The sequence below is a fragment of the Melitaea cinxia genome, chromosome 10 (genome assembly GCF_905220565.1).
Source record: "Melitaea cinxia chromosome 10, ilMelCinx1.1, whole genome shotgun sequence".
NCBI lineage: Eukaryota > Metazoa > Arthropoda > Insecta > Lepidoptera > Nymphalidae > Melitaea > Melitaea cinxia.
The window spans coordinates 13682640-13710487 of record NC_059403.1 but is presented as its reverse complement, the minus strand read 5'-3'; the positions used below and the strand labels follow the sequence as shown (position 1 = coordinate 13710487).

The following is a 27848-nucleotide window of genomic DNA, read 5'->3' as shown; positions in this document are numbered from 1 at the left end:
CACGTATATGTCTTTATGTATAGAGTGAATACGTATAAGTAATCTCAAATGCTACTCAAATTAAGTTCTCAATTTAGATGACACGAGAATGGACTCTTAAATACTAAAAAGAATTTTCTACCAATTAAATACATAACTATTAAGCTAGTTTCCCATCTGCGGTGCCTGTTGATTTACTTAGCGAATATCTAGACGTAGCATAAGGAAGTTGATATTTACAAAGTTAGGACATTAAGGTATTACCAGCTTCTGTTTTACGTTCGTGTCGTCATCTATATCGTATTCCGTCAATTTCACGAACCCCTGGTCCGCTAGTAGCTCCGCTATGTTAACACCTTCGCTGTCAAATAGTTCCACTGTAACCTCATCATAATGTCTAGCTCTGTTAACAAAAATATTATGATTGTTAAGATAATCTTATCTATACTAATACATATTATAAAGCTGTAAAGATTGTTTGTTTGCTTGGATGCGCTCATCTTAGGAAGTACTGGTTTGAATGAAAATTATTTTTCTCTTGGATAACCCATTTACAGAGTTAGGCTATAGGCTATATATAATATTTTAGTATATTTTTCCACCAAATGACCGGTGATGAAACCGCAGGGTACAGCTAGTATTACATACTGATATTATGTATACATAGTTAGGTGTGTTTTTACGATGTTCGAAAAGTATTTAACGATTAAAACCTGATACTTTTATGGTTATTTCCATTGCTGATAAGATTACTGTATCGGTAAGATGAGGCATAATGTGATGTTTTATCGGTTATATAACTTTCGAAAAAAATAATTTATTTATTTCAGCTTTATAAATATTTCCTCTATGTATTATTATTGTCTTATACTACTTGGTCACCTTACTCACAACAGCAACACAACACTACTTAAAAATAGTGTCATTTGATTGAGATCTTCTGTAAGGTACTTCCCTGGGCTCTACAGAAATTTCTAGCGTAATATATCTGCTCTGCCCTACCTCAACAAATACTTATAATATTAAACATCATAATAACTTACATCACATGTACTTGTAGCCTTTGTTCGTGTATGAGCGCATGGAGTGCATTCTTAGCAGCGGCCCATTGACTCGAGTCGGATGTCTTAGCGGTGACACCGGCTAGCACACAGCGGCTGGCTTGAGCTTCGAGAGCCCAGAACCGGGGTTCGAGTTGTCGTACTGCATTTTCCTTCACCCAGACAACGTTGCCATAGTCTATGTATATTACCTGAAAGGCAAAAATAATTTTTAATATTTTTGATTACACAATCATGATTCAGCCTGTAAGTAACATCCCACAGCTGGGCTCTTTCTTCATGTAGGAGAAGGGTTGGAGTTTAATCCACCACTCTGCTCCACTGCAGGTTATGGTCATTAGTAACGATCGCTATCAGATATCTCTAGTAACAACCGGAACCGACAGCTTAATGTGCTCTCCGAGACAAGATGGGGAGACACACAAGGACAGACATCCAAACTGAAAAGAAATATTTGGACAAATACAAATCCATTCCGAGCGGGAATCGAATCCGCTAACCGTCGGTGTGTAAGCGCGTACATGGCGCACGTACTACTACATCACAGCGGATGTTGTTTACCACACAATATGGAAACAAAATAGTATATTTATTGTATTTTTAACTGTCGTTTAATAAAATGGGGTGTTTTTGGATAATATATAACAAACTACAAAAATTGGGAAAATTATGCGCTGAATAGAAAAATTATCAACCATACTCTTAAGTCTAAGTATAACAAAGAAAAGTGGAGACGAAAAAATTTTTTGGACGAGACTGGAAACCCTGGTCCCGCGACTGACTCACTTCGACGCTCTGATCTGTCCTGGTGGAAGAGATGACCCGCGCGCGGTACCACTGCTCGTCCGGCGGGTACAGCGCCGCCACCAGTTCACCCGGCGCCGGTATCATCTGAAAACGAGTTTGCTTTACACCGCTTCTTCAGCTCCATCTAAGTTATATCTCCCTCCCAATTTCCACTCGCCTCACCCGATCACACTTTTCGTAACGTTCTCGTCACGCATTCACCGGCTTACTTCCCAAGTCAAGCGTGTGTAAAGAAGTTTTACTTCAATTAAAATTAAAAAATAAATTAACGCTTGCTCGGTCGAAACGTAATCGGTTGTATACCATTATACGAACATCTCGCTACGCTATAAGCATTATAACGCTCTCAGTCACCGCTGTTTATTTGTTGCACGATTTTAATGCCCATATTTTTTCATATCGGCCGCCTTATATAATTTCTTAATGTATAAACTCAAAAAAAAAAAAAAAAGTCAGCTGTTACCTAAAACACAGGCACTAAGTGGCTCTAAGAAACAGAGGATTGTATATTAACACTTATTAAAATAAACGTCTCACACTCAATGGCTGGAGGCCATCAGGATGAACTCCTGTATCCGGGTTTGCAAATACACAATACACAAGCGCAAACATCCAGACAACGTATGTATGATCTATTCAAATGTTTGCCATGAGCGACGATTGAATACGCTACCGCTAGCATAACAAACAGCAACAATATTATGATCGCTGCGCCAACGCGTCGTCAATTTTTTATACTATAGCTAACAAAATAGTACAAGAGAGTAGAGTTTTTTTGCAGTTTTTTTTAGTAAAATCAATAATTTTGAATCTGTGGTAGTAGAATCAATAATTAATTTAATAAAGACGAATCTATTTTGTAGTTGTCTGTGTAAGCTTTTAAAGAAACTTCAACTACATGAATGAAAAACCTTTTTTTTTAATTTAAATTTTTTTTTGTCGTCATGTCCTAAAATGTAAATGTAATAATAAGTACGAATATTAATTTTGTTTATATTCTTACCTCAAGTGGTTTGTACGTCAATCTAGTGGCGGGAGAGTTCATGTCTAGAATGAGGGAGTTCAGGTTGGTCGGCGGAAGAACTACCCCGAAACTCGGTGATGGCATATTTTCTGTAATAAATAAAAAAAATGTTTATATGTTTTGTTGTTCTTTTTTTAAATATGTTACGACTATTGAGCTGTTTTTATTGTTAGTTAATTTTTTTTTTTTTTAAAGACTGACCGGTGTATAGTTTTGTATTCTAATTTGCTTAAACTGACATTTATGACAAAACTTTGTTTATTTGACCGAATTAGACTATTATCCCTAATAGCTAAGAGAATAATTAAAAAAAAAATTTTTTACTGGAATTAATAATATTATATTATTACTAGCTGACTTGGCAAACGTTGTCTTGCCGCTAAACGCTATTTAAAAATAGGGGTTGGTGGTAGAAGGGTGAAAAGTTAGGGTTGTATGTATTTTTCAACGCCAAATCATAATAAAATAAAAAATTAATAATTTATCTAAAAATTAAAAAAAATTGGGGTGGACAACCCTTAATATTTAGGGGGATGAAAAATAGATGTTGTTTGATTCTCAAACCTACCCAATATGAACACAAAATTTCATGAGAATCGGTCAAGCCGTTTCGGAGGAGTTTAACTACAAACACCGCGACACGAGAATTTTATATATTAGAAGATTAATTTTATTTTAGGGACGGCTCGAACAAGCTTAGACGTATCGCCCGTCAAATAACTCTCATACCATCGCTTATAGACGCCTGCAATATCGCAAGCATGTTGTCGACGCTATCTCCAATCTCCCCAGGAGCTCTGGTCACCTCACTCAACAACAGGACCACAATACTGCTCGAAAGCAGTATTATTTAGCTGTGAATTTCTGTCGGGTCGAGGTAGTTCCCCGTTCGAGCCGGTCCATATTTCGAGCAAGAAATCTCCTTTCGCTTCGAATCATCTTTTTTAATGCGCACAGCCAAGGAATGGAATTCTCTGCCGGCGTCTGTATTTCCGATTTCATACGAACATGTTTAAAGCGCGAGCGAACAGGCTTCTTCTGGGCGAACTCGCTCCATCTTCGACCTCGTCTGTGCTCTAGAGCTAGACTGAGGTCAAGAGTAAGCCCATAATATAATAAAAAAAAAATAGTATTATTTGTATCTACGTGTGTAAAAATTATTATGTATTTATTTATATATTGTATAATTATGTATTTATATTATATTTTTATTATCAATATGTTTAGATTGTACACGCTAATTTTGCGACTGTTTTATAAGTTTCCTGTAGCAGGACTACTGGAAGAGATTCCATCATGGGATAAGTAGTGCCTTTGTACCAGCATTGTTTATAAGAGCTATTTCCTTTTGCTTTCCTAGTGTACATAAATTGTTAAATAAATAAATAAAAAAGAAATCTCCTGCCGAGCCTCAGCCCGGAAGTGAAACGTACCGAGTGCGGGGTCGCTGTCGTCGAGGAAGTGCACGTAGAAGCGGTTGAAGTGCGCGACGTGCGTGACGTGCGCGCGCGCCCACGAGCCCGGCGGCGGCAGCGCGCGCGCCCGGCAGCGCGCCGCCACCGGCACGCGGTCGCGCGTCCAGCCGTCTGCGGGCAAGGTCAAGGTCAAGGTCAAGTTGAGCTCCTCATCGCGCGCTCCACTCGGAGCGTACGCAAGCGTTACGAAACACCTTGGGACACCGAGGTTGCTCCAGGAAGTCGTCGGCAACGTGAAGGGTCTGCTAGGCTTCCTCAAGGAGCTTGGCTGGCACGAATAGTGCCCACCAGCCGATCACGCAAAAAAGGCGCACCAAGACGTCGAGTTGCGGAAAAGAGCCCGTGAACAACAACAAGCGTTACGAAAAGTGTGATCGGACGACGTGAACGGAACTCGAGAGGGGGATATAAGTTAGTGTAGAAAGAGAGAACTACGTTCCGTCGTGAGGTCTAAAGCACACTCGTTTTTTTTTTTTTTTTAACTAGGATGGTAAGCATTTCAATCATTACAGCCTATACAGTCCACTGCTGGACATAGGCCTCCACAAGTTTACGCCAAAAATAACGTGAACTCATGTGTTTTGCCCATAGTCACCACGCTGGGCAGGCGGGTTGGTGACCGCAGTACTGGCTTTGTCGCACCGAAGACACTGCTGCCAGTCTTCGGCCTGTGTATTTTAAAGCCAGCAGTTGGATGGTTATCCCGCCATCAGTCGTCGGCTTCTTAAGTTCCAAGATGGTTGTGGAAAATTGTTATCCCTTAGTCGCCTCTTACGACACCCACGGGAAGAGAGGGGGTGGCTAAATTCTTTAGTGTGCCGTAGCCACACAGCACATTTACCATCGCTTAAAGACGCCTGCAACACCAGAAGCATCGCAAGCGCGTTACACCCAATGCCCCCAAGAAGTTGCAACACTGCTTAAGAGCAATATTAGTACCTTACCTTACTTAAAATAAACTTTACTTTAAATATATGTAACTAAATACACACGTAGATACAGTCATAAATATGTACAGTGCAGTGGTAACCCTGATGTGATCTTAAGAGACTTAAGTCTAAATTCAAAGTAGATCATAAGTACAGTACAGATAGATGTAAGAGAATGTAAAGTGGGGCACAGGGGAACATTGATAAATACACGTGAGAGACATTATGAGCCCCATGAAATAGCCAATATATTTCAAAGACATTTCATGGTAAAGTCTCCATAAGAAAGGACAGTGGCGGAGCAGGTGTTCGATGATGGGACCGTCTCTGGCAGGGAATTGACTATTAGTTTCACAGAAAAAGAAGTCACATCTGTTATAAAAAACATGGTTAGAGGGAAGTCACCTGGTCATGACAGCCTTAGCATCGAGCACCTGCAGCACGCTGGAGTTCACTTGCCGAGAACTTTGTCAATGTTTTTCACACTGTGCATTGGTCACTCTTATCTTCCTGACAACTTGATGCGAACCCTAGTAGTTCCTCTTATTAAAAATAAGACAGGTGATCCGTCTAATATATCTAACTACAGACCAATCTCACTTGCGACTACTGTAGCTAAGGTTTTGGACAGCCTGCTTGACCGGCACTTGGCTAGGCACCTCCAATTAAACGACGCTCAGTTTGGCTTTAGGCCTGGTCTGTCCACTGAGAGTGCTATCCTCTGTCTCAAGCAGACTGTTCAATACTACACTTCAAGAAAGACACCGGTGTATGCATGTTATCTTGATCTGTCGAAGGCATTTGACCTTGTATCATATAATAAGCTATGGGACAAATTAAGAAAAGAAACTAGTGTGCCCAATCAAATAATATCTCTGTTTAGTTTCTGGTACAAACACCAATGTAACCGAGTACGATGGGCTGATTCATTGTCGGATGAGTATAGGCTGGAGTGCGGCGTAAGACAGGGGGGTTTGAGTTCACCCAGACTCTTTAATCTGTACATGAACGCTCTGCTCGATGAGCTCAGCAGTACACATATAGGGTGTCATGTTAGAGGTGTTTGTGTAAATAATATAAGTTATGCTGACGATATGGTGCTGCTGAGCCCATCGATCGGTGCTCTGAGGAGGCTGCTAGAAATATGCGAGGTTTATGCGACGGTCCATGGCTTGAGATACAATGTCAACAAAAGTGAAGTCATGACTTTTAAAGTGCGTAAAAAACCCTGTTTGCATGTACCAACTGTGTCTCTTTATGGTACAGCTCTAAAGAGAGTATCGCGTTTTAAATATCTCGGCCATTGGGTCGTCGAGAATCTAGTAGACAACGAGGACATGGAGAGGGAGCGCAGATCACTGTCCGTCCGCTGCAATATGTTAGCCCGCAGATTTGCACACTGTAATAAAGAAGTTAAGATCACGCTTTTCAAAGCATATTGCCAGTCGCTTTACACTTGTAGTCTGTGGGTGAACTACACGAGGAAGGCATACAGTGGTCTGCGCGTCCATTATAATAATGCATTTAGGCTATTGATGGGGTTGTCTTGGCGGTGCAGCGCTTCAGGTATGTTCGCCGAAGCGGGGGTGGACTCTTTTGGCGCTATAATGCGCAAGCGTAGCGCATCAATGTTGCGACGGGTGCGAGCCAGCGCCAACACCATCCTGGGCGCACTGACGGATAGTTTTGACTCGCCGATAATGGAGCACTGGATACGACTGCACGCAGTCAAGTAGAACTTCTATCCTACCATCGGCCAGTCAAAAGTATCCTATTTTAGTATTTAGTATTTAATATTATGTAATTTATCTAATTTTGTTTTAGTATTGTTACTAACATAGTTTTATAAGATCATTGTTACTAACACTTTTTATGGACAATTTTTGTCTGAAATAAATGATTATTATTATTATTATTATTATTATTATAATTTCAGATTCATAATTCTTATGTATGTAAAAGACTTTACTATTTTATTAATTTTATTCCTTTGAACAATCATGTAATGGATTTATGGATACTCCCATTCTTTACAAACGAGTTTCCTTTTAAACCAAACAAGATCTATGAGCTGTAACTCGCTAAAAATCCCTTTTTATCATAGACCATTTCAATAATACAAAATGAATACATGGTTTATCTTAATAGCCTTTTGAGAAAGATATCAATTGCGAACAGAATCGCTTGTACAATTGCTAATAAAAAAAGTGTATATGCTCATGCAGCTATGCTATGCAGCTCTGACACGCGATTGGAGCCTTTAAGAACGTTTACCGCAATATTTAACTCTCTCTCTCTTTATCTCTATCTCTTTTTCTCTTTCGTCTGCCTGTCACTACTCAGACATATATTTTTTCATACTATATAATACTATAATAATAAACTCAAATAAGTACCTGGATGTTTCAAGACGTGTCTCTTGGTGCAGCGAAATCCTTTGTAACAAGTCTTTTCCGGACCGCCCTTGTAATGTTTGCAGATGTCCATTTCGTCTCTGCTGTGGTAGCCCTAGAATATTATATAGAAATAATAAAATTAATATATTTTATTATACAATAATAACATAACCGTGATGATTGCAGGATTGTATGGGAGGACACAAGAAACATGCCTGCCTCCTTTACTGTATTTAAGTTGTATATTAGTTATTTGTTTTTTTTTTTTTATCTACACAATACACACACGGTCGTCTGTTCCAGTAAAGTTGTCGGTTAAAGTAAGCAACTTAATGCTCGTGTTATAGGTAACAGCCGACTGGTATATAGCTATATATATTTTTTTTTCGATAAACATACTTATAAATAATACATATAATTATAAATTAATAAATAAATATTTATATTACACCCAGACTCGGGGTGGGAACCGAACCCACAACCCTTGGAGCAGAAAGCAGGGTCACTACAAACTGCACCAATGGGCTAGTCAAACTACTTTTTGTTACTTGTTTTTTTTTTTTAAGTATAAAACTAACAAGTATTGTAACATTTTACAATCCCGATTAAATACGCGAATTTTGGGACACCTGTATAACTGTCTCTTTGCGATCGCTGCACCATACGCAAAGTGATCGCAGCCCTGTCGCCAATCGCTCAATATCCGCGCCAATAGCTATACAATACAATAATTATATAAATAAAATAAATACCGTAACAGCTACAAGCGGGTCTTCGTACTCTGGACCCTCCGTTATATCGAAGTTTGCTTCACTCAACTCCTTCAAACCTCTGGCGGCGTCACTGTCCGCTGATACATTTGATTTGTCGACTGAAAAATAATATTTCTTTTAGTTTTGTTTATCATACAAAAAAAAATTTATTCAATAAACACGGTTAAGTAATAAAATGATATCAACGCATACGGTAGTCGAAAAAATAGTCACTAATACGCACTATCAGAAAATTATTCAAAAACTATACTCGTCAGATCTCACTCAAACTTAACCGTGTAAGTGGTCCTACCACATAAGCAGTACCACTTTTGGATAAAGACATCCAGTAAAAACTTATGAGGTGACTAACACATATAAAAAAAAGTCGATTTCAGAACTGTCACTTGTTTTTGGAATCAGTTAATAAATCAATTATTTTTAAACGAAAATAAATATTTATTTATCGTTGCGCAGTAAAACGTCTTTCTGTCTCTCTCTCTCCTTTAATTAAGTGCTCAAGACTATGCTTTTTGACAGATACTACATTATATAAATTAGGTAGAGATAATATTGTTTATTCCATAATTTTTATATGTTAACTAAGTAAGATTATCATGACTAAACAATAAAATTAGAAACGTGGCATTGTTGTTCAAATTTCTTATTTAGCTGTGATCTTTTGTAAGGTCGAGGTACACTGTGTAGATTGTTTTATTAATAAGTTTGTAGCAAAAAAGATTTACCGGTTGTTTCAATTAATAAAATATTTTATAATAAATCATATTATTTGAAATTAATAATAATTTTACAATTACTTTTAAGTGCTAGTCCATAATGAACCAACAGGTCATTGATGGTATCTCCTGATGGTAGAATCACGTAAACATCCAGAGCTTCTGATGAACTGAAAAATGTTACAAAAATAAATATGATTAGATAATAAATAATGTATAGTATATAGTATAAATAATATATAGTTCCAATAATAAATGGTAAATAGCCATCTGATGTAGATAATATTTTTTTATTACAAAACTGCAATTATTGTCGTTAATTTGCCATTGTCAAAAGCGACAACGACGATTCAAGAGCAATCAGTGAGCAGAAAATGTAAGTGCCAGGTATCGCTACTGCAACTCTTTTTTATTGCTAGTTCCAATGCTAGGTGTATTTGTTAACTAGTTTTCCAGAGATACAAATCAATTGCACATACATTGAAAAAATATACAATTAAAAAAATTGATCCACAATTCGATGACAGTCCGGATAAACCTACAGTAGAATTTTAAATGTTTATTAAATAAAAAGATATATATACATACATATAAATAATTATTAGAAAGAATTTTTTTTTTTTATGTCACTAGGTCGGCAAACAAGCGTACGGCTCACCTGATGGTAAGCGAATACCGTAGCTTATAGACACCTGCAACACCAGAAGCATCGCAAGCGCGTTACCGACCCAATCCCCAATCCCCCCAGGAGCTCTGGTCACCTTACTCACCAACAGGAACACAATACTGTTTGAAAGCAGTATTATTTAGCTGTGATCTTCAGTAAGGTCGAGGTACTTCCCCAGTCGGACTGCTCCATATTTTGAGCAGGGAAATCCTGCTGTGCCCTACCTCAGTTAAAATAATATTAATTTATATATGTTACTTGTCATCAATCTTGATGTTACACTGCTCGCCCATATAGTTCTTCAAAAACAATTCCTGTTTCTCGAGTAGTTCCTTGCTGCGATAGCCCAGTAGGTCCACCTGTTGACATTAAATATTTTAAGCAATTACTACCTTTTCATATATTACACAAAGAGGTCAGCGAATAAGTACCTATTTCGATTGTTACTTATTAAAATTTGAGGTAGAGTACAACAGAGTATATTCTGTTCAAAATCTGGAGCAGCCCGACTGGGACAGTACCTCGACCTTACAGAAGATCACAGCTAAATAATACTAACTACTGGTGAAGGTTGGGGGTACGGTCGCCTACGCGCTTTCTAGTGTTGTAGGATTCTATAGGCTACGGTAAGAGCTTACCATCGGGTGTGCTGTATACTTGTTTGCCAATCTAGTCTTATAAAAAATTGTATTAAAAAGACTTCAAATGATATTTAATTTATAAAGTTTGTATTTTATGGCATATTAAAGCATCATTGTTGTTGTTGTTGTTGTACACGGGCTATTTTCCGCAACTCGACGTCTTGATGCGCCTTTTTTGCGTGATCGGCTGGTGGGCACTATTCGTGCCAGCCAAGCTCCTTGAGGAAGCCTAGCAGACCCTTCACGTTGCCGACGACTTCCTGGAGCAACCTCGGTGTCCCAAGGTGTAGTGCCCTGTAGTTCGCCACACCACCGCATTCCAGCAGGATATGTGAGGCCGTTTCCTCTGCCTCCAGGCACGCTCTACACAGGGGGCTGTCTGTAACACCTAGATTGTGTAAGTGCTTGTTAAGCAAGGCATGTCCCGTAAGCGCCCCGACCAGTAGTCGGAGCTGGGCTCTTCCATAACCGCGAAGTTTGCGGGACAATCCTGGGTTGATCGTCGGAAGAGCTTCCTTGGTCTGCCTGCAGGTAGTTAGGTTTGTCCAATATTCTTGGTGCATTACCTTGGTGTTGTGTCGCAGCTGGCTGCGCAGCCATCCGAATGGCAGAGGCAGAATGGGTTCGGGTCCGTGGACCCTCATCTCCGATCCATTCCTCGCCAGTCGGTCGGCCGCGTCATTGCCTCGCGATCCACTGTGTCCCTTTATCCATTGAAGGGTAATGGTGTTTGTTTCACTTACCTTCGTCAGAGCTCGATGGCACTCGTATATTAGCCCTGATGTCATAATGTCGCTCTGTAGGGCTTGCAGGACAAGCATCATTGTTATAAAAATATAGAGCTTTAAGAGTAAGCGCTACCGTAGTTCATTTTGTGAGAGTTGGAGACGTATAAAAAGTATATTCTTAATAATATAAGAAGGCCTAGTAATATAAGGCTAGTTTGTCTTTTGAGGAATGTTGTACGAACCCCAGCAAAGTGGCAGCAACGTGCGAAGGGCGGCTTCTTGCAGAAGATCGGATCGAGAGGTTGTATGGTAGCAATGGAGGCGCACCTTGTTTCACCCGTGTCCACTAGGAACACCTCCGCCACACTCATGTCATCCTGGTACCCAATATACTAAATTATAATGAAAATTTAGCGAAAAATATGGTGCAATATTTTAAACGGACACCGCGTTACATGAATAAAGCCATATTTTTCTTTATTTATAATATAAACAATGAAACAATGACATACATTATTTGATTATACTATTCATTAGACACGCTTTGTATAAAGGTAAGAAAAAAAAAACCACCAAGCTAATGTACAACAGGCATTCGTTGAGTGCGTTCGCTAAAAATACCTCCGCCACACTCATATCATTCTAGTACCAAATGGAAAAAATTACTCGAACATTAAGCATAAATATTATTTATATTATTAGCGTTACATGACGAGCAATACAATATTTTTCTTTGCTAAATTTGTAACAAAATGTCGTCTTATATTAATTCATACACAGATATGAAAAAGTAGCTAAGCCAATTTTATAAATAGGTGTTGCCTGCGTTTACTAAGAATACCTAAGCAATACTCAAGTCATCCTGGTACTAAATAAATAAAATAATCACTAAAATCTGGTATGAAATAAAATAATACCTATTTACGAATGTCTTAGCCACGTGAAGTTCAACTATAATTTAAATAACGAAAGAATGGAAATGAAATGAAAAAGAATATTTATCAGTCTCCTACCTGAGAAATCTATACATTAATATGTGAAGTAACACTTCAAAAACTTTGTTCCCCTTTTTAAGAAAATTGAGCGGACGGATGAGTATGAAATTTTGTACACTTATAGTTTATATAGAGGAGTGCAGAATGCTAATATTTTTTTTTTTTTTTTTTTTTTACACAATGTGAGCTGCTTATACAGTTAAAATTTCATGTATCTAAACCCAATTTAAACTAAAAATAAAAGTAAACTTACCTCTGTGAGTCTAATAAAGAGGGCTCTATAATAGCAGTCACTCTCGTCGTCATAATAAGAGCAATATGTGAGCGCCATCACCTCGTCCAACTTCAGCTGTTTCCTATTCTCTTTGTAATAGCTTGTCATTTGAATCATTAGCCTAAAATTTTTAACAATAAATAAATATTTACACAATACACATACGGTCGTCTGTTCCTAAAGTAGGCAACTTAATGCTTGTGATATAGGTAACTACCGACTGGCATAGCTACAAATATATATATATAAATATATATATATATATATAAATATATATATATATATATATATATATATATATATATATTTTTCGATTAACATAATATTTATATAACACCCAGACTCAGGGTGGAAATCGAACCCACAACCCTCGCAGCAGAAGGCAGGGTCACTACAAACTGCGCCAACAGGCTAGTCAAAAAGTAATAAAGATATATAAAACAATTATTAATTTAAAATAAAATTAATCGATATATAATTTGGTGTTTGGTAATATGTATAGGCTTATTTTCAATCATGAGAAACAAAATTTTTGTTGAATTTGCTAAAAGTCAAAATAGTTTTCTGACATAATTCATCGAGAAGTTTACGCATACTTTTACTATTATTCGTACATCCAGAATGTTGACATTAATATTTTTAATCGATTCTTTCATTTTAAAAGGCTGTTTGTTTACAGTAATGATTGCGACCTGGTCTCGAAATGTACATAAATTGTACATCATGTTGATCTTAAAACATAAGTTTCGATAAAGGTTCCCAATTGGAGGCCGACACGTCATACTTATCCGGCTAGACCCTTTTTGCACAAATACAAATTAGCATCCAAGCGGGACTTAAAACTGCAAAGTGCCGGTATTAAGGCACACGTATCACTCCATCAAAACGGTTGTTAAACTATTACAGTTAAGGGTATAAAATTTTAGAACAGCAAGTTTTTCCACATACTTGTAGACATCATCAATATCGTCAGCAATCACCCAAAAAGAGAGGCCATCAACATGCATAATCGTTGCAGGGTATATGTGATCTATCTGAAGCAATGTTTGCGCTGGTAGCTTGCATTCCTCCACTGCTAGACTTGTGTCTGAAATAAAGTAATTACAATTAGTAGTAATTCAATGTACTTGCATAGTATTTTGTGTTCAATATTATCCTTCATCTTTTTACATAAGTTGTTTGGATGAGGAATTCTGTTTATTTGTTTACTTATAAATACATATATACCTTTTAAATTAAGTTATGGCTTTTTATGTTCAGAAAGTAGTAACTTATCGGTGCAACTGACAGGAGGAAGTTACATTACACGCTAGGGTAAAAATTACATTTTTTTATTACACAGTATTTTCAAATATTAATGTTAAACAATTATTTTGAAAATTTAATCACAATCATCAGAATTTTCATCAACAATTATGAAAATAGAATTTTTTACCACAAACTCTATAAAATTTAGTCTTAAATTTTTTTTTCTGCAATAAAAAAAGTGACCATGTTTCTTAAAAGAAGTAATCTTGGGTTCAGATTCCTTCCAATAACAATTAACTCATATATATTTCGAACTTTCTATCCTTTACAAATTATAACCCTCAAATGATGAATAAAAATTAAAACAGCTTACCATCTAATGTCAGTTTCTTAGTTTCTTCTACAATTTCACATTGCACTTCCTTTTCAATCTTAGATATTGGCACACTCTCTGAAGAACATGATGCACTTGAGAACGCTATCAGGAGTTGGTCCTCTTTGGGTATTTTCTTTTGAATTGGCTTCTCTGATGGGTATTGGTTGCAACATGCAGTTGGATGAGCTTTTGAAGTGGATGGAGTTGGTTCACTCAAAGCATCTATTAAGTTAAACGTTTCAAGAGGTGGTTGGGGTAATGGACGGTTGGAGACATCAAGAACAGGTGTAGAATTGGTACTGATAGTTGAATCTGAAATAATATATTTGTTGTAAATAATAAATTAGTAAATGTACCCCTTCTAATGGTAAATTAAGATTATTTATTTAATTAACTCAAGACGGGTTCTGGAGTGGAGACCCAGTCTTGGCAAACGCAGTGTGGGACGTCCTCCGGCCTGTTGGACCGACGAATTACGTGAACTTGGGGAGGCCTATGTCTAACAGTGAACTGCAATAAGCTGAACTGACTGACTGACTGAAATGTACCATTCAATCGACCCCTATGATTTACTCCTTTACCATAAGGTTCAAAGAGATACAAAATACAAATACATAACCATACATAAAAGAGTAGAAACAATGCTGTGATTGCTGCACCAACTCATTATTTTTACCATTTTTGTAAATCTATTTGTAAGTTAATACATTGCAAACATTAAATGCATGTTTATGTTTTCTTTTCTATCTTCTGAATGTTTATTTCTATTAATTTTATCTTATTAATCTTTGTTTCTATTTTATGTCTTTCAAAAATCCTCAAAGAGAGTTTACACACATAAAAATAATGTTAAATAAATAATAAAAATCTCTTTTGAGAACTTGTTGGTAAAGTATTGAGTAAATATATTTTATTATTCATCTAAATACAGAAAGTTAAGCTACATATCATACTGTAAATATATTAATACTTTTTTTGTCTTTCAAATTTAAACAAGGCAACCCAAAAAAAAACTTAACATTTTTGACAATAAAATGCCAAAAAAAAGATTAGTGAGCATTACATTACTATCGTAATGACCACAAAGACAAACTGTCCCTTGAAGACCTCAAGAACGTACAAAAAATCTTTAAGAATTATGATAAAATTGGTTGTTTTGTAAATTGCCTTTCAACTGAAAAACAATAAGTATCCAATAACTTACCCAGTTTACTCATCGCAAGATTAAAATCTGTAATAAGATATATGTATTCATCTAGCTGTTTCATACAGCTTAGGAATCTTTCTTTCAACTCTGAAGGTTGGCAGTTTAAGCGACCCAAAAAACTTTGAGCCTGAAAAATATGAATAAGATGACATTATAAACGTACTTTAAGATAATAATTATTTTATTAATTAGCCTAAACTTGATGTAGGTCAGATATTAGTAATATACTACAAGTTTTTTGCTTACCTGCATTTTTAATTTTTTAATATCTTGAATAGCCAGGTCACATTTATCTGCAAAAACGTTAATCCTTGCTTCCATTTCATGTTGGCGGTGCGTAGTTATTGTAGCCAGATCCACAAAACTCCTGAAATTATATATTAAAACATAAAAAAAAAATGCTATTTCGTGTCGTGTCGTCGTATGACTTGAAACTATTTTGAAAAAATACGGTACATTTTGCTTTTTTTAAGTGTTTTACTTTAAAAAAAGTAAAGAGTCGTGACTAAATGAAAAGTTTATTAAAAGTTATGGATTATAATTTGTTAGTACTGAAACTGGCAGGAATTAAAACGTGATTGAAAATAAACAAGACATTAACAATTTGACATTTAAATTTTTTATTGTTGTTTTAAATTTTGTTGCTAGAAAAAAATATTCATAGTTTTTGAATTGAAATTTAAAAATTAAATTTTGAAATTTGAAGATATTCTACTTTGTCTGAAAATCGCGATTTGTTTTGTTTGCTACATATTCATTTCCATTATAGTGTAAAATATAATATATATAACAGTAAAATATAACTGTAAAAACACTGCAAATTTATCGTAAGCTTATTCTAGTCACTACTAGGTGGCGCATTCAGAACGTTCTTAATTATGTTTTAAGTTATTCTACTAGGCTCTAGGTGACAGCACATACCACAATCTTCATTTTCTTGAACTTTAAATCAGAAGGTAGAGAAAAAAGTAGGGAAAGACACGCCAAATATTTTATTTCAGTAAAAAAAAAAACTAGTATACTTAATGTCAATTATGCTTTTTAAAACAACCTTGTTCTATATCTCGTTCTGGCTATTCTACGTACACATAATACTCAAAGTAACTTGTTAAAATTTTATTTCGTAATTATAAAATTTCTAAGTCGCTAACAATACAGACGCATTAAATTAAAACGTTTTAAAGCTAATTATTTGCTGGCCAGACGATTTACGCACTACGTTTCAATTAAAGTGACCAGCAAACTAAACAAGAGCTGCATAATAAATTCAGGAAGGCCCGTTTCGCGCCATTCTAATTGGATTCAGAGGCCCGAGTAACCAATTAGTGAGAGAGACGCAGATATGCGTTGGGAGCCGCTCCCGACGTAGATTTTAAGGGAGTATAATTTATGGCTTATCTTTAAAATATTTCATGTCTGGTTGCACTAACCGTGTTCTGTAGAATAATAGGTATTTAAAGACAAATAAACAATACATATTTAGTGCAGATTTACACCAAGATAAAAATCAATTACTAAGAAAACAGATAACATATTTTTGCTAGTTGCTACCTACTTACTGTCTACGGCAATGCTACGAAAACTTATTTAGATATCATAATCAAATAAAATATCATAGTAAAAATAACAAGATATCAGAGCTAATTATATATTATATTGATTTCAAGCAGTGTTCCTGTGGCGAGTAAGGTGACCTGAGCTCCTGGGGGACTGGGGGTAAGGTCGGTAACGCGCTTGCGATGACACCAGAAGGTATTGCAGGCGTCTATAAGCTATGGTAATCGTATACGTATACCATCAGGTCAGCCGTACGCTTGCCGATCTAGTTGTATGGAACAAAATCAAACAACATCAGAATTAAGAATTATTCACTTTAGTGATTCGTGTTCCACTACCACCTTGGAACTTATAAAGCCGACCGATGGTGAGATAACCATCCGACTGCTGGCTTTGAAATACACAGGCTGAAGACGGGCAGCAGCGTCTTCGGTGCGACAAAGCCAGCCCTGCGGTCACCAACCCGCCTGCCCAGCGTGGTGACTATGGGCAAAACACATGAGTTCACATCATTTTTGTCGTGACTTTGTGGAGGCCTATGTCCAGTAGTGGACTGTGAAGGGCTGCTGTGATGATGTGATGATGATGATTATAACTCAAGTATCTTTTTAATTTACCAACTATTACTTCACTCGTAAGAAACAAATAAAGTGTGAACGATAGAACAAATACACTAAAGCACGTATTAGAACGGCGAAAGCACTCTTTTACCTTTACAAACCTACAGTTTGATGTAGACATAGTAATTTGAAGTAAGTACTATTATTAACTAGTACAAACCTATACATACTTGAAAGTCGATTGAGATATCTAGTCTCTACAGTTGTTTATTTAGCTGTTCGTTTTACGAATCGCATTTTTTTCAATTTTTATATATTCAGCTTTGTTTACTTGAGATTTTTTACCCGCACACGCGGAAGTTTGTTTTTAAGGTAGGCAACATAGCCAATGCTTGTGTTTGTAGTAAACGTAGATATAGTACCAGGTGTACCGATAACTTTTCGGTGTTTATGATAAGTACCGGGACCGAAAGCTTTACGTTTTCTCTTAGACCCTGTGAGGAGTACCACCAGGATATACAACCTGTCTAACAAAATTAAAATATTTGCTCCCAGCACGAATCGAACCTTCGTTAAGACAAGTGGTCATGCTACTACATCATAACGATTATGAAATAAATATGTTTTAAGTTTATCTAAAGAAAGCTATTAAGAGTAGCCTCTTATAGCGATTACTAGTGTTGCCCAAATGCAAGAACAAGACGAGACTTAGCCAGTCTTGGTCTTGGTCTTGCGCCAATACACCTGGTCTTGGTCTTGGTCTTGGTCTTGCGCTCCCAGTCTTGGTCTTGGTCTTGGTCTTGCAGCAAGAGTCTTGCAAGTCTTGCAATTACCTATTAGTCTATTACTATTTATTAAAGTTTACTTTAAATCTTAGAAAAACGTATTAGAATTGGAACATTGTGAGCTTGAATTAACATAGCCATAGTACGGGTGATATTTGAACACTTTTTGCTATTTTTTCTTGTAAAAACTTAAGAAATATAATGACTAAATGTACAATAATAGTACCTAAGTAATTAGTTTAAAACCATATAAGTAATCAATATTATAATATATACTTACTAGAATGAATTAATATGACATCTACTACCTATCCTTACCATTTTATCCTAATCATAATACTACTTGCGTGATCAGTATAATGTATTCATTTTCATTCTAAGCACTCTGAAACTTATTTATTCTTTGGAACACCTGTAGGTACTCTTAAAATTCGAAATTATTTTGCATGAGTATACCTACGCCCTATGGCGGCAATCAAATAGTGTCAAATGTTATGATTTCGGCGTGGCGGCAACGATTGTTTTAGATTTCAAAAGAAGCCGCCGGCGCGTGTATCATAACCATGTACTTCCGAAAAGCGGCAAATTTCTTTGAGAAGTAAGTATAAAACCTTTGATGCCGCATTATCAAAGTGCCGATGGTTAAAACATAACCATGCATGCACTCAGTTTGATTTTAATAGATATTTTTTTATTCGCTATGTTTATGGTATTAGTCGTAATGCGCATAGGTCCAGTTTTTCATATTCTTTGATACAGTTTTTTGCGTCTCATAGAATTCCTAAGCGTACCTACCTATACACCGAACTGTTACACCTAACTACTCAGTGAAATAGCGCTAAGTCCTAGCTGCAAGACGCAAGAGTCTTGCAGGCTATGTCTTGTTCTTGCTCAAGTCTTGCACGGTCAGTCTTGGTCTTGGTCTTGCTAAAAATACGCGGTCTTGTTCTTGGTCTTGGTCTTGCAAAAACGCAAGAACAAGACCAAGACTGCAAGACCAAGACTGAATTTGGGCAACACTAGCGATTACGATAGTTTTCCTGTTAGGCTGCTTCGGATTATTATTGATAATGAGACCTAACTTCAGCTCAAGACCTAACTAGTTCAAAGCAGCTGTACATACTATTTACGATTTCCATTAAAATTAATGTATAAACTAAACTTATTTATGACATTTGTTTAATTATTCATAGATGTAGATCTATAAAAAGAAATGAAACACAAAATAACTGTAATTATAATAAAGACATCGTTGTCTGTTCTTAAGATAAGCAACTTAATGCTTGTGTTAAAAGTCGACTGACGACTACAAACTGCGGCAACAGACTATTCATCACTTATATTATACAACATCTGTAAAAAAAATTAGTTTGCTTTAGACCACACGACTGAAGTAAAACTTCTTTAGCTTAATCTCATATATCTCCCTTTCAAGTTCCGTACGCCTCACCCGATCACACTTTTCGTAACGCTTTCTTCACTCATTCACCAGCTTACTCCCCAAGTCAAGCGTGCGTCAAAAAGTTTTACGTACTTCAATAATAAAAATGAACGAGTGTGCTTTAGACCAACTCCTTTAGCAATAGGCCTTCACAATAGACCGGCATTGTGTCTTAGATATATGAAATGCAACTAGCTATGAGAGAAAGAGAGAAAAAAAATGTACGATTTTTATTTTTGTGTTACCCACACATTAGAAAATTCTAAACATTTTTTAATATCATATTAAAAATGTGTGCCTCCATCTCTTGCACCGTTCGCCTCACCCGATCACACTTTTCGTAATGCTCTCGAAATTATTACATTTTTTGAGGTAGGGAACAGTAGGATATATCTTGCTCGAAATCTGTAGCACCCCATCTAGGAAAATACCTCAACCTTACAGATGATCATAGCTAAATCTCAAGTAGTGTTCATTCTACCATCAGGTGGGTACGCTGGTTTGCTGTCACAGAAGTATAAAAAATTGACTATATAGCCTTTTTAAAAACTAAACACTATCATAGTCTATTATCTGTAAAATAGAGTTAGCACGCTAGTCTTACGTATTCGCGATACTGGTGCTGTGTGAGATACTTAAAACATAACATACTAAGAATGCAAATCGGTGATTATTTCTGATAGGCGTTTTGCGACTACCAGCCATTTTTATCATTCCCTAGTCAGGTTCGCGCTTGAGGCGGCGAGACACTATCATTACCATAGACTTGGACGGCGCGTTTAACTTAATTTGAGGTAATACCCCAGGACAGTTACTTACGTTGATCGATGTTAATAGCTTTTATTGATATATCCTAGATGTTATAGTTTACTGGCGGTTGTTAGGCATCGTAAATTGCGTTAATATCTCCATTTCACGCGCTCGTGAGATCTTTAAATTGCCGGTTGTTACGCCTTTTGAGTTATCTGATAATTCGCGGGCGTTTAATATGTGAAATGGATGTCATATGTTGATGCTAATAGTATATTTTTGCTCGAAAACGTAGCAAGGAATCGGTTCGTAGTGTATTTATTACGTCTCGGTTTAAATGCGCCATTAATACAAATCTTGTTAAACTACGTAGCTCGGTTAGTACCTACTTACATTTATTTTATAGGTTCCACTATGCACTAGTAATGTACTGCTGTTTCTTATGCAAATTTAAGTCACTTCAAAAAAAGGAGGAGGTTACTCAATTCGACCATATATATTTTTTTTATGTATGTTCGCGGATAACTCCGTCGTTTATGAACCGATTTTGATAATTCTTTTTTTGTTGGAAGGGAGATATCCCTAGTTTGGTACCATGACAAGGAAACTGGGATCTGATGATGAGATCCCAGAGAAATCGAGGAAATCTCTCGAAAATCTTAAATCTCTTTAAAAACTTTTTACTGGGTGTACAAGGTTTTGATGATATTTAATTAAATCTAAAACCGATGTTTATCATGTGGTTACATTTAAATTTCATCGAGATGTGATTACAACTTTTGGAGTAATCTTTGATAATGCGTATTTACTTGACAATTTTTTTGTCTACCTACGTTGTTTTACTTGTCGATATAATTGAAGTCGGTTTTTCTTCGTTTGCTTGCAAACACAATTATTTATCTTCTAATATATAAAATTCTCGTGTCGCGGTGTTTGTAGTTAAACTTCTCCGAAACGGCTTGACCGATTTTCATAAAATTTTGTGTGCATATTGGGTAGGCCTGAGAATCGAATAACATCTATTTTTTATCCCCCTAAATTTTAAGAGTAGTCCACCCCTAATTTTTTTAATTTTTAGATAAATTATTTATTTTTTATTTTATTATGATTTGGCGTTGAAAAATACATACAACCCTAAATTTTCACCCTTCTACCACCAACTCCTATTTTTAAATAGCGTTTAGCGGCAAGACAACGTTTGCCGAGTCAGCTAGTATATAATATAAACATATTGAAATTTAAATATGATAACAATAAATTCATCATACTAAGAAGCGGCAAGTAATATATGAATCCTATGTCAGGATTCCGGAAATATACAAAACATTCACAAATGCCCCAACTATGGCAATCACTTGTATGCCATGTGTATACAAACATTTGTCATGTGCTTGGATCGAAAACGTGACCGCTAGAGCTTCAGCCAGAAACTATGACCATTGTCAAACGTGTCGTCTACCTATATCTCATTTTAATATTAGTATTAGGTAATACTTATTAAATTACATATCTCTAATAATGTCACAAATTTTATCATTATGATGAAACCACTTCAGCCAGAAAATATCCAAAAATTAAAGCGATACTTACTAAAATCTGAACTGTCAATCAATGATATGAGCTAATGAATCATAAAAGACTTATTATTAAATCAGATAATTGTTATCTATATCGGTTACGGATAGGGTTGGGATGGTTATCAAATGATAAAGTCCAAGTAATGTTGTTATTTAACAGTGATCTAAGTACTTGCATCATATTAGAACTAACGCGATTGCTATCCTGTGTTATCTGTGGTCTGAGGATATATTTGAAGAGCCAAGAATAAAATTATTTATTTTATAATTTTAAAGAAACGCCTAGTTTAGGTATGTGAAGTTTTAAAGTAATAAACATAAAGATATTTTAAATGTGATTTTATAAATTATATGACTGTCATAAAATCATCATCATCATCATCATTTCAGCCTATCACAGTCCACTGCTGGACATAGACCTCCACAAGTTCGCGCCAAAAATGGCGCGAACTCACGTGTTTTGCCCATAATCACCACGCTGGGCAGACGGATTGGTGACCGCAGGTCTGGCTTTGTCGCACCGAAGACGTTGCTGCCCGTCTTCGGCCTGTGTATTTCAAATCCAGCAGTCGGATGGTTATCTCGCCATCGGTCGGCTTTTTAAGTTCCAAGGTGGTAGTGGGACTGTGCTATCCCTTAATCACCTCTTACGACACCCACGGGAAGAGAGGGGGTGGCTATATTCTTTACTACCGTAGCCACACAGCGATGTCAAAAATAATAAAACTAATTTTTTTTCTATATAGTAATTTATTAAAAAAAAAGTACTAGATCGGAAAATAAAACAATGTTTACCATAATGATATCTACTTATATCTTATCCTACTTATTTAATTATAGTTAGACCCAGGTACAATTTTTTAGAACATAAAAATTAGAGTAGCTATTTAAAGGAGATAGACTTCTTGTTGTAGTATCGAGTACTCATTGAATATGGCCTGCAAGACACCGTGGAGCCCGCAGGGGAGCAGCGTTGTGTATTAAGCTCAACAGTTTGAGCTCAAGAGTCCTTCGTCACGTAGTGGAACTTTAGAGGCTGATTCAATGCTTGAAATTAATTTTAGTTATTGCAAGTATTGTATAAATAAATAATTTCTGTACCAGTAATGTAAAGATATAGACAGCTACTTACGTGTGTGTACGTATGAATTGTGTTAGTGATTAATTTAACTATAGTAAATAAATATAGAATAACCCACAGAATTAGCAACTTGAAGTATCAGTGGGCTGGTCACCTGTGTCGCATGACCAATGACCCCTGGAGCAGATGTATCCTGGAGTAGAGACCGCGTGTTAGCAAACCCATCTGCGTAAGACTGCCGGTAAAGGCTCATATAGGAATGCGGAAAACCGTGATGTCTTGCGCGAACTTGAGGAGGCCTATGTCCAGCAGTGGACTGCAACAGGCTGAAGTGATAATAATGATGAACCTAATATAATGAATACAAGGTTCATTATATTAAGGTAGTAGTAGTATAGATAATTTTTACAATTAAGGTTGCAATATAAGTAGGATGTATGTGTGTCGCTATACTTACATGTTAGAAACCTAAGTCAAAGAAAAAAACAGTAATTAAACTTAAAATCAAAGTATTGAACAAAGCTTTCCTCGCTCAGGAAAGTATAGTGTATATTTCTGTGTCTCTGTGTCATCATTTTATAGGAGAGCAAAAACAAGATTTAAAAAATTCTTAATCGTGAACTGAGTGTGCTAGATTAAACTTAAGTATCTAATTTTGTAGAGTGAAACATTCTTTCAAACTCTCTCAAACACCATTTATGCGTACAAGTTATCTTGAATCAAACGATTTTATACTAGTCAGAGAAACATTAAAGGCACACTAAACTTTGATATCTAAAAGGTTTTCATGTTCTATTCTAAGGGTTTAGATTCAAGTGGTTCACCTCTGTGTGAGATTGTTTTAATAGCGCTTTATCGAGAGCTTCTCTTATTAAATAGAACATTACTTGAGGGCTAATCCCTTAACTAATTACGATTACTTCGGCTAGGAGTCGTAAGCGTTAGCAACTAGCGGCCGTCAATCATTCAACGAAGAGTATTTACACGTTCGAGTAAACTTGCTTACCAGAATATATTTTTTGTACTGTTTTACTGGCTAGAATTTGTAAAAAGGCGAGGAACTTTCACCTACAGGTACCTACCACGATTGTCATTTTGAAAATGATATTTGGCCGTCTGTGCAGACGCCATGGTCACTAATGACTAACAAAACTTGTATAAAAAAGAGAATTAACAGAGAAATACTTATTACTTGAATAAAAATGTGTGTACATTTTTCATGTCAGTCAGTAATCAGTGTATTAGGTAAGCAGCACAAGCTAGTATCCAAATTACCTTTACAATTAACTTAATGTACGACAATTTTAATTAAAGTAAAAGGTTAATCCAATAATTTAAATAAGTTTAACACGTCATTGTAGGTTTTAAATTCCCGAGAAAAAATAAAAGTAATAATTCTTAAAGTAATAAAATAACTAATATCTATTGCTCGTGCTAACTTCATTTCGATGCAAACGCAGCACAGTCGGCTCCCAGCCTGTAATTATTACGAGTATCCAGCTGTTTCGCCCGTGGCCCGTAATTAAAACATAGTTAGAAGAACGGACGCCTCCAGATTAATGTCTTAATAGAAATGTAACACTTGATTACATTAATAAAGAACAACGCATTATCGCGTTTTAAAAACGCCCCGCTTGATGGATAACATCGTTTGTGTTTAGGGCTACCAGACAAATGAAATGTATCGAATTTAAATTAACGTATTTAATAAAAAATATTTGAATTCTTAGTTAATACTTACTAAGACTACTGGTTTTAACTTCATAGATTAAATAAATAAATATGATATAAAACACGCACACGGTCGTCTGTTCCTAAGCTAAGTCACATAATGCTTTTATGTTGTAGGTAACAGCCGACTGATATATAGTTACATTTGTTTGATAACTTTGTTTCAATTTTTTATGGTATACGTAGGTAAAGTCCGAAAAGTAGGTGGCAACCCTTTATTTGTTTGTTTGGTGATTCGTTAAAAATCTTCTATGTAAATAAAAATGAATTCTTTCGGAGTGAAATATATAGAAAATGCGCTGAAAATAGAAAATTTTTAGAAACCTAACGTTTATTTTTTAAGTTTACGCATTGGACAGGACAACGTCTGTCGGGTCTCGGGTATCCCATTTTTTCAAATATAACAACAAAAATATATTGTAACATTAGAAGTAACTTTCGCATTTGTATTACAAATGCTGTTAATGCGATAAGTAGTACTTCAAATTAGTACATCGCTAGCTAGTAACCATCCTTGATTAACAGATTTCATAAATTAGATGTATACCTTAATACTATAAAACAAATTTCATATAATTCTCAGTTATCGTTAGTTTATTTTCTATCGTATAATAAACAAAGCCACTAACCATAGACAACAAGTGTAAAGCGAGAGAACAAAGGAGGCTTTAACGCAGGAGCGCGGAACCGGTCCGTGCAGTGTAACCCGTGTCATGTTTATGCTTGCCAATGACATGTTAATAAACGCTTCGCGCCACGCCCCGTCTGCACTGTGCATCTTCGGACGAGCACGACATATTGCCACAGATTAAAAAGCATATTTTACCTTTATAAAAACTTTAAAAAAAATACATACACATTTTAGTTATATAATATTTTTAAAAGTCTTAAAAAAGTTAATATGCCGAATAAACAAAAGTTGCAACAACAACAAAATACTAAATACGTGACTATAGTTTTATTTTTATTTTTTTATTAAAAAGTGGTTGTATTTAATAATAAAATTTCTCTCAATTTCCTTGAGCCATCACGACCTCCTAATAGATGTAAAACGTCTCAATTTCGTCGTCCATTGTGGACTAACAGTGACAAACAAATTGTCTGCCATTACAGACTGTCAGAGGTGTCGGGAACGCTAAATTAATATGGGAACTTAGCCGATTGACATTCGGAAGAATAAAGTGTAGGGCAACCATAAGATCTTGGTCCGTAATTTGTTCTGTACATTTAAAAGCTATAAATTAAATCTTTTTTATAGCTAAGTAAAGTAAATTACTTAGGGTTTGCATTATCGCAGTATTTAAAATTATTACCATATAATTTTTATATTTGAAAAAAACATGTTAAATAACTGTTAAGGCGTAACTACATAAGCACAGATTATGCAGCATATGAAAGTAATATCTAAAGGGTAAACTTAAAAATATTTAATTTTACAAATGAATCTACTTTTCAAAATGATCAATATAATTAAGTATAAAATCGTAATTGAATTACTCATTTAACTCATTAAATTAAATTAATAACTTATCGTCAATCGTAATAAAATAAAATCGTAAAAAAAACCGATGGTTAAAACTATACAGAGACCTGTATTTGCGTCTAAATTAGTCTTGTAGCTACTTTAGCTATAAATTACTTTTGTCGCCAATTAGGCGACAATCCCGCGGAAGAAATATTTTTGCATACCCTATTAGCGGATCGTGAGTGAACGAACGAACGACCGAATGTTCTCACGAACCGCTCACCTCTGATACGAGTTTAATGATTCGTTCGCGTGAATGAAATTGATTTGTATTCATTCGTCGGCGGTTTTATAGTGTCTAAATGACTTGCTGATGACATCTTATTTGGAGATATCTTTATTAACATGCATTATACGAATGAAAATTAATATTTTAATAACGGTCAACTTATTTTATAAGTACTTAAATAGTTATCGATATATAATATACCGCGACTTTGTCTGCGTTTCTTGTTACATGTGTAAAAAATGATTTCATTACGATTTCACTGCAATTGCTTATCGAGTAACACTTCACTTCTAGATAGAGACATACCTTCAGTATCAGAATGAAAACGAACAAAATGCGTACCTATATTTTATGTCATACTGGGACATACACACACGCACACACACACACTCACACACACACACACACACACACATATATATATATATATATATATTTATTGCCCTTTAAAAAAATCATAATTACAAGTCATTTTTACAAAGGATGTTGAGATGATGCAAGGGCGAACTTATCTCTGTAAGAGATCTCTATCAGTCTACCCAAGGTGGTGAGAGATGATGTTACCGCGGGACTCATAAGTGCATTTATGATAAAGTGAAAAAAAAAAACTGAACAAAAAGGTTAAAAATAGTAAAAAGCGTATACTTATTTTGCAATATATACATTCAAAATTATATCACATATTGAGTGACACACATAAAAATTCTTAAAAATAACTGTTTTCCTTCTATTTCCCTCGTAAAAATCACTATTTAATTTACTAAATATCTCTCTCACACAGACATCGGTCTATTACAATTTTATTATATGTGTAGATAAGCAGGTAACAGTAAAGAAGGATACTTACATAAATATGTAAGTATCCTTCTTTACTGTTACCTGCTTATTACATAAATATGTAAGTATCCTTCTTTACTGTTACCTGCTTATTACCTGCTATTTTTTACAAGGAAAGATTTCTGAATTGAAAAATATGAATAACAAATAAATAAATATCGATAATATGGTAGATGTGTGGATGGTAGTGAAGAGTATAATATAATAGATTTTAAAGAACCTACTAAAGAAAGAGGGATCATAAAAAGTAATTAAATATAGTTTATGTAAAGCTACCACCGAAACCGAACGTAGATTTCAATGAAAAAATCGAAAAAATCTAAATATTTTTTTATTATTTTTTAATATTAAATAATAATTAGTGATTTGAGTACTTGTAAATTAATCACAATGTTTAGGTACCATCATTAGAGCTATCAAATTTTTGTGAGAAGGAAATGGCTCAATCTTCACGCAGGTGAGCCTTCGTAATTACTCGG

At 35.5% G+C, this 27848-nt stretch overlaps 1 protein-coding gene across 1 annotated transcript; it reads right to left on the bottom strand.

The window, feature by feature from the left end:
• Nucleotides 1-231: 231 nt before the first annotated feature.
• On the bottom strand, nucleotides 232-25493 carry LOC123657448. The gene is made up of 16 exons (XM_045592991.1): nucleotides 25408-25493; nucleotides 15543-15663; nucleotides 15294-15423; nucleotides 14087-14401; nucleotides 13414-13552; nucleotides 12445-12586; nucleotides 11439-11573; nucleotides 10083-10186; nucleotides 9242-9330; nucleotides 8424-8542; nucleotides 7672-7783; nucleotides 4305-4457; nucleotides 2851-2972; nucleotides 1827-1931; nucleotides 1023-1231; nucleotides 232-382 (listed from the first exon to the last, which is right to left on the bottom strand). Exons 1-16 carry the CDS (start codon nucleotides 25491-25493, stop codon nucleotides 232-234), a joined length of 2232 nt encoding a protein of 743 aa, XP_045448947.1.
• Between the last annotated feature and the right edge of the window lie 2355 nt (nucleotides 25494-27848).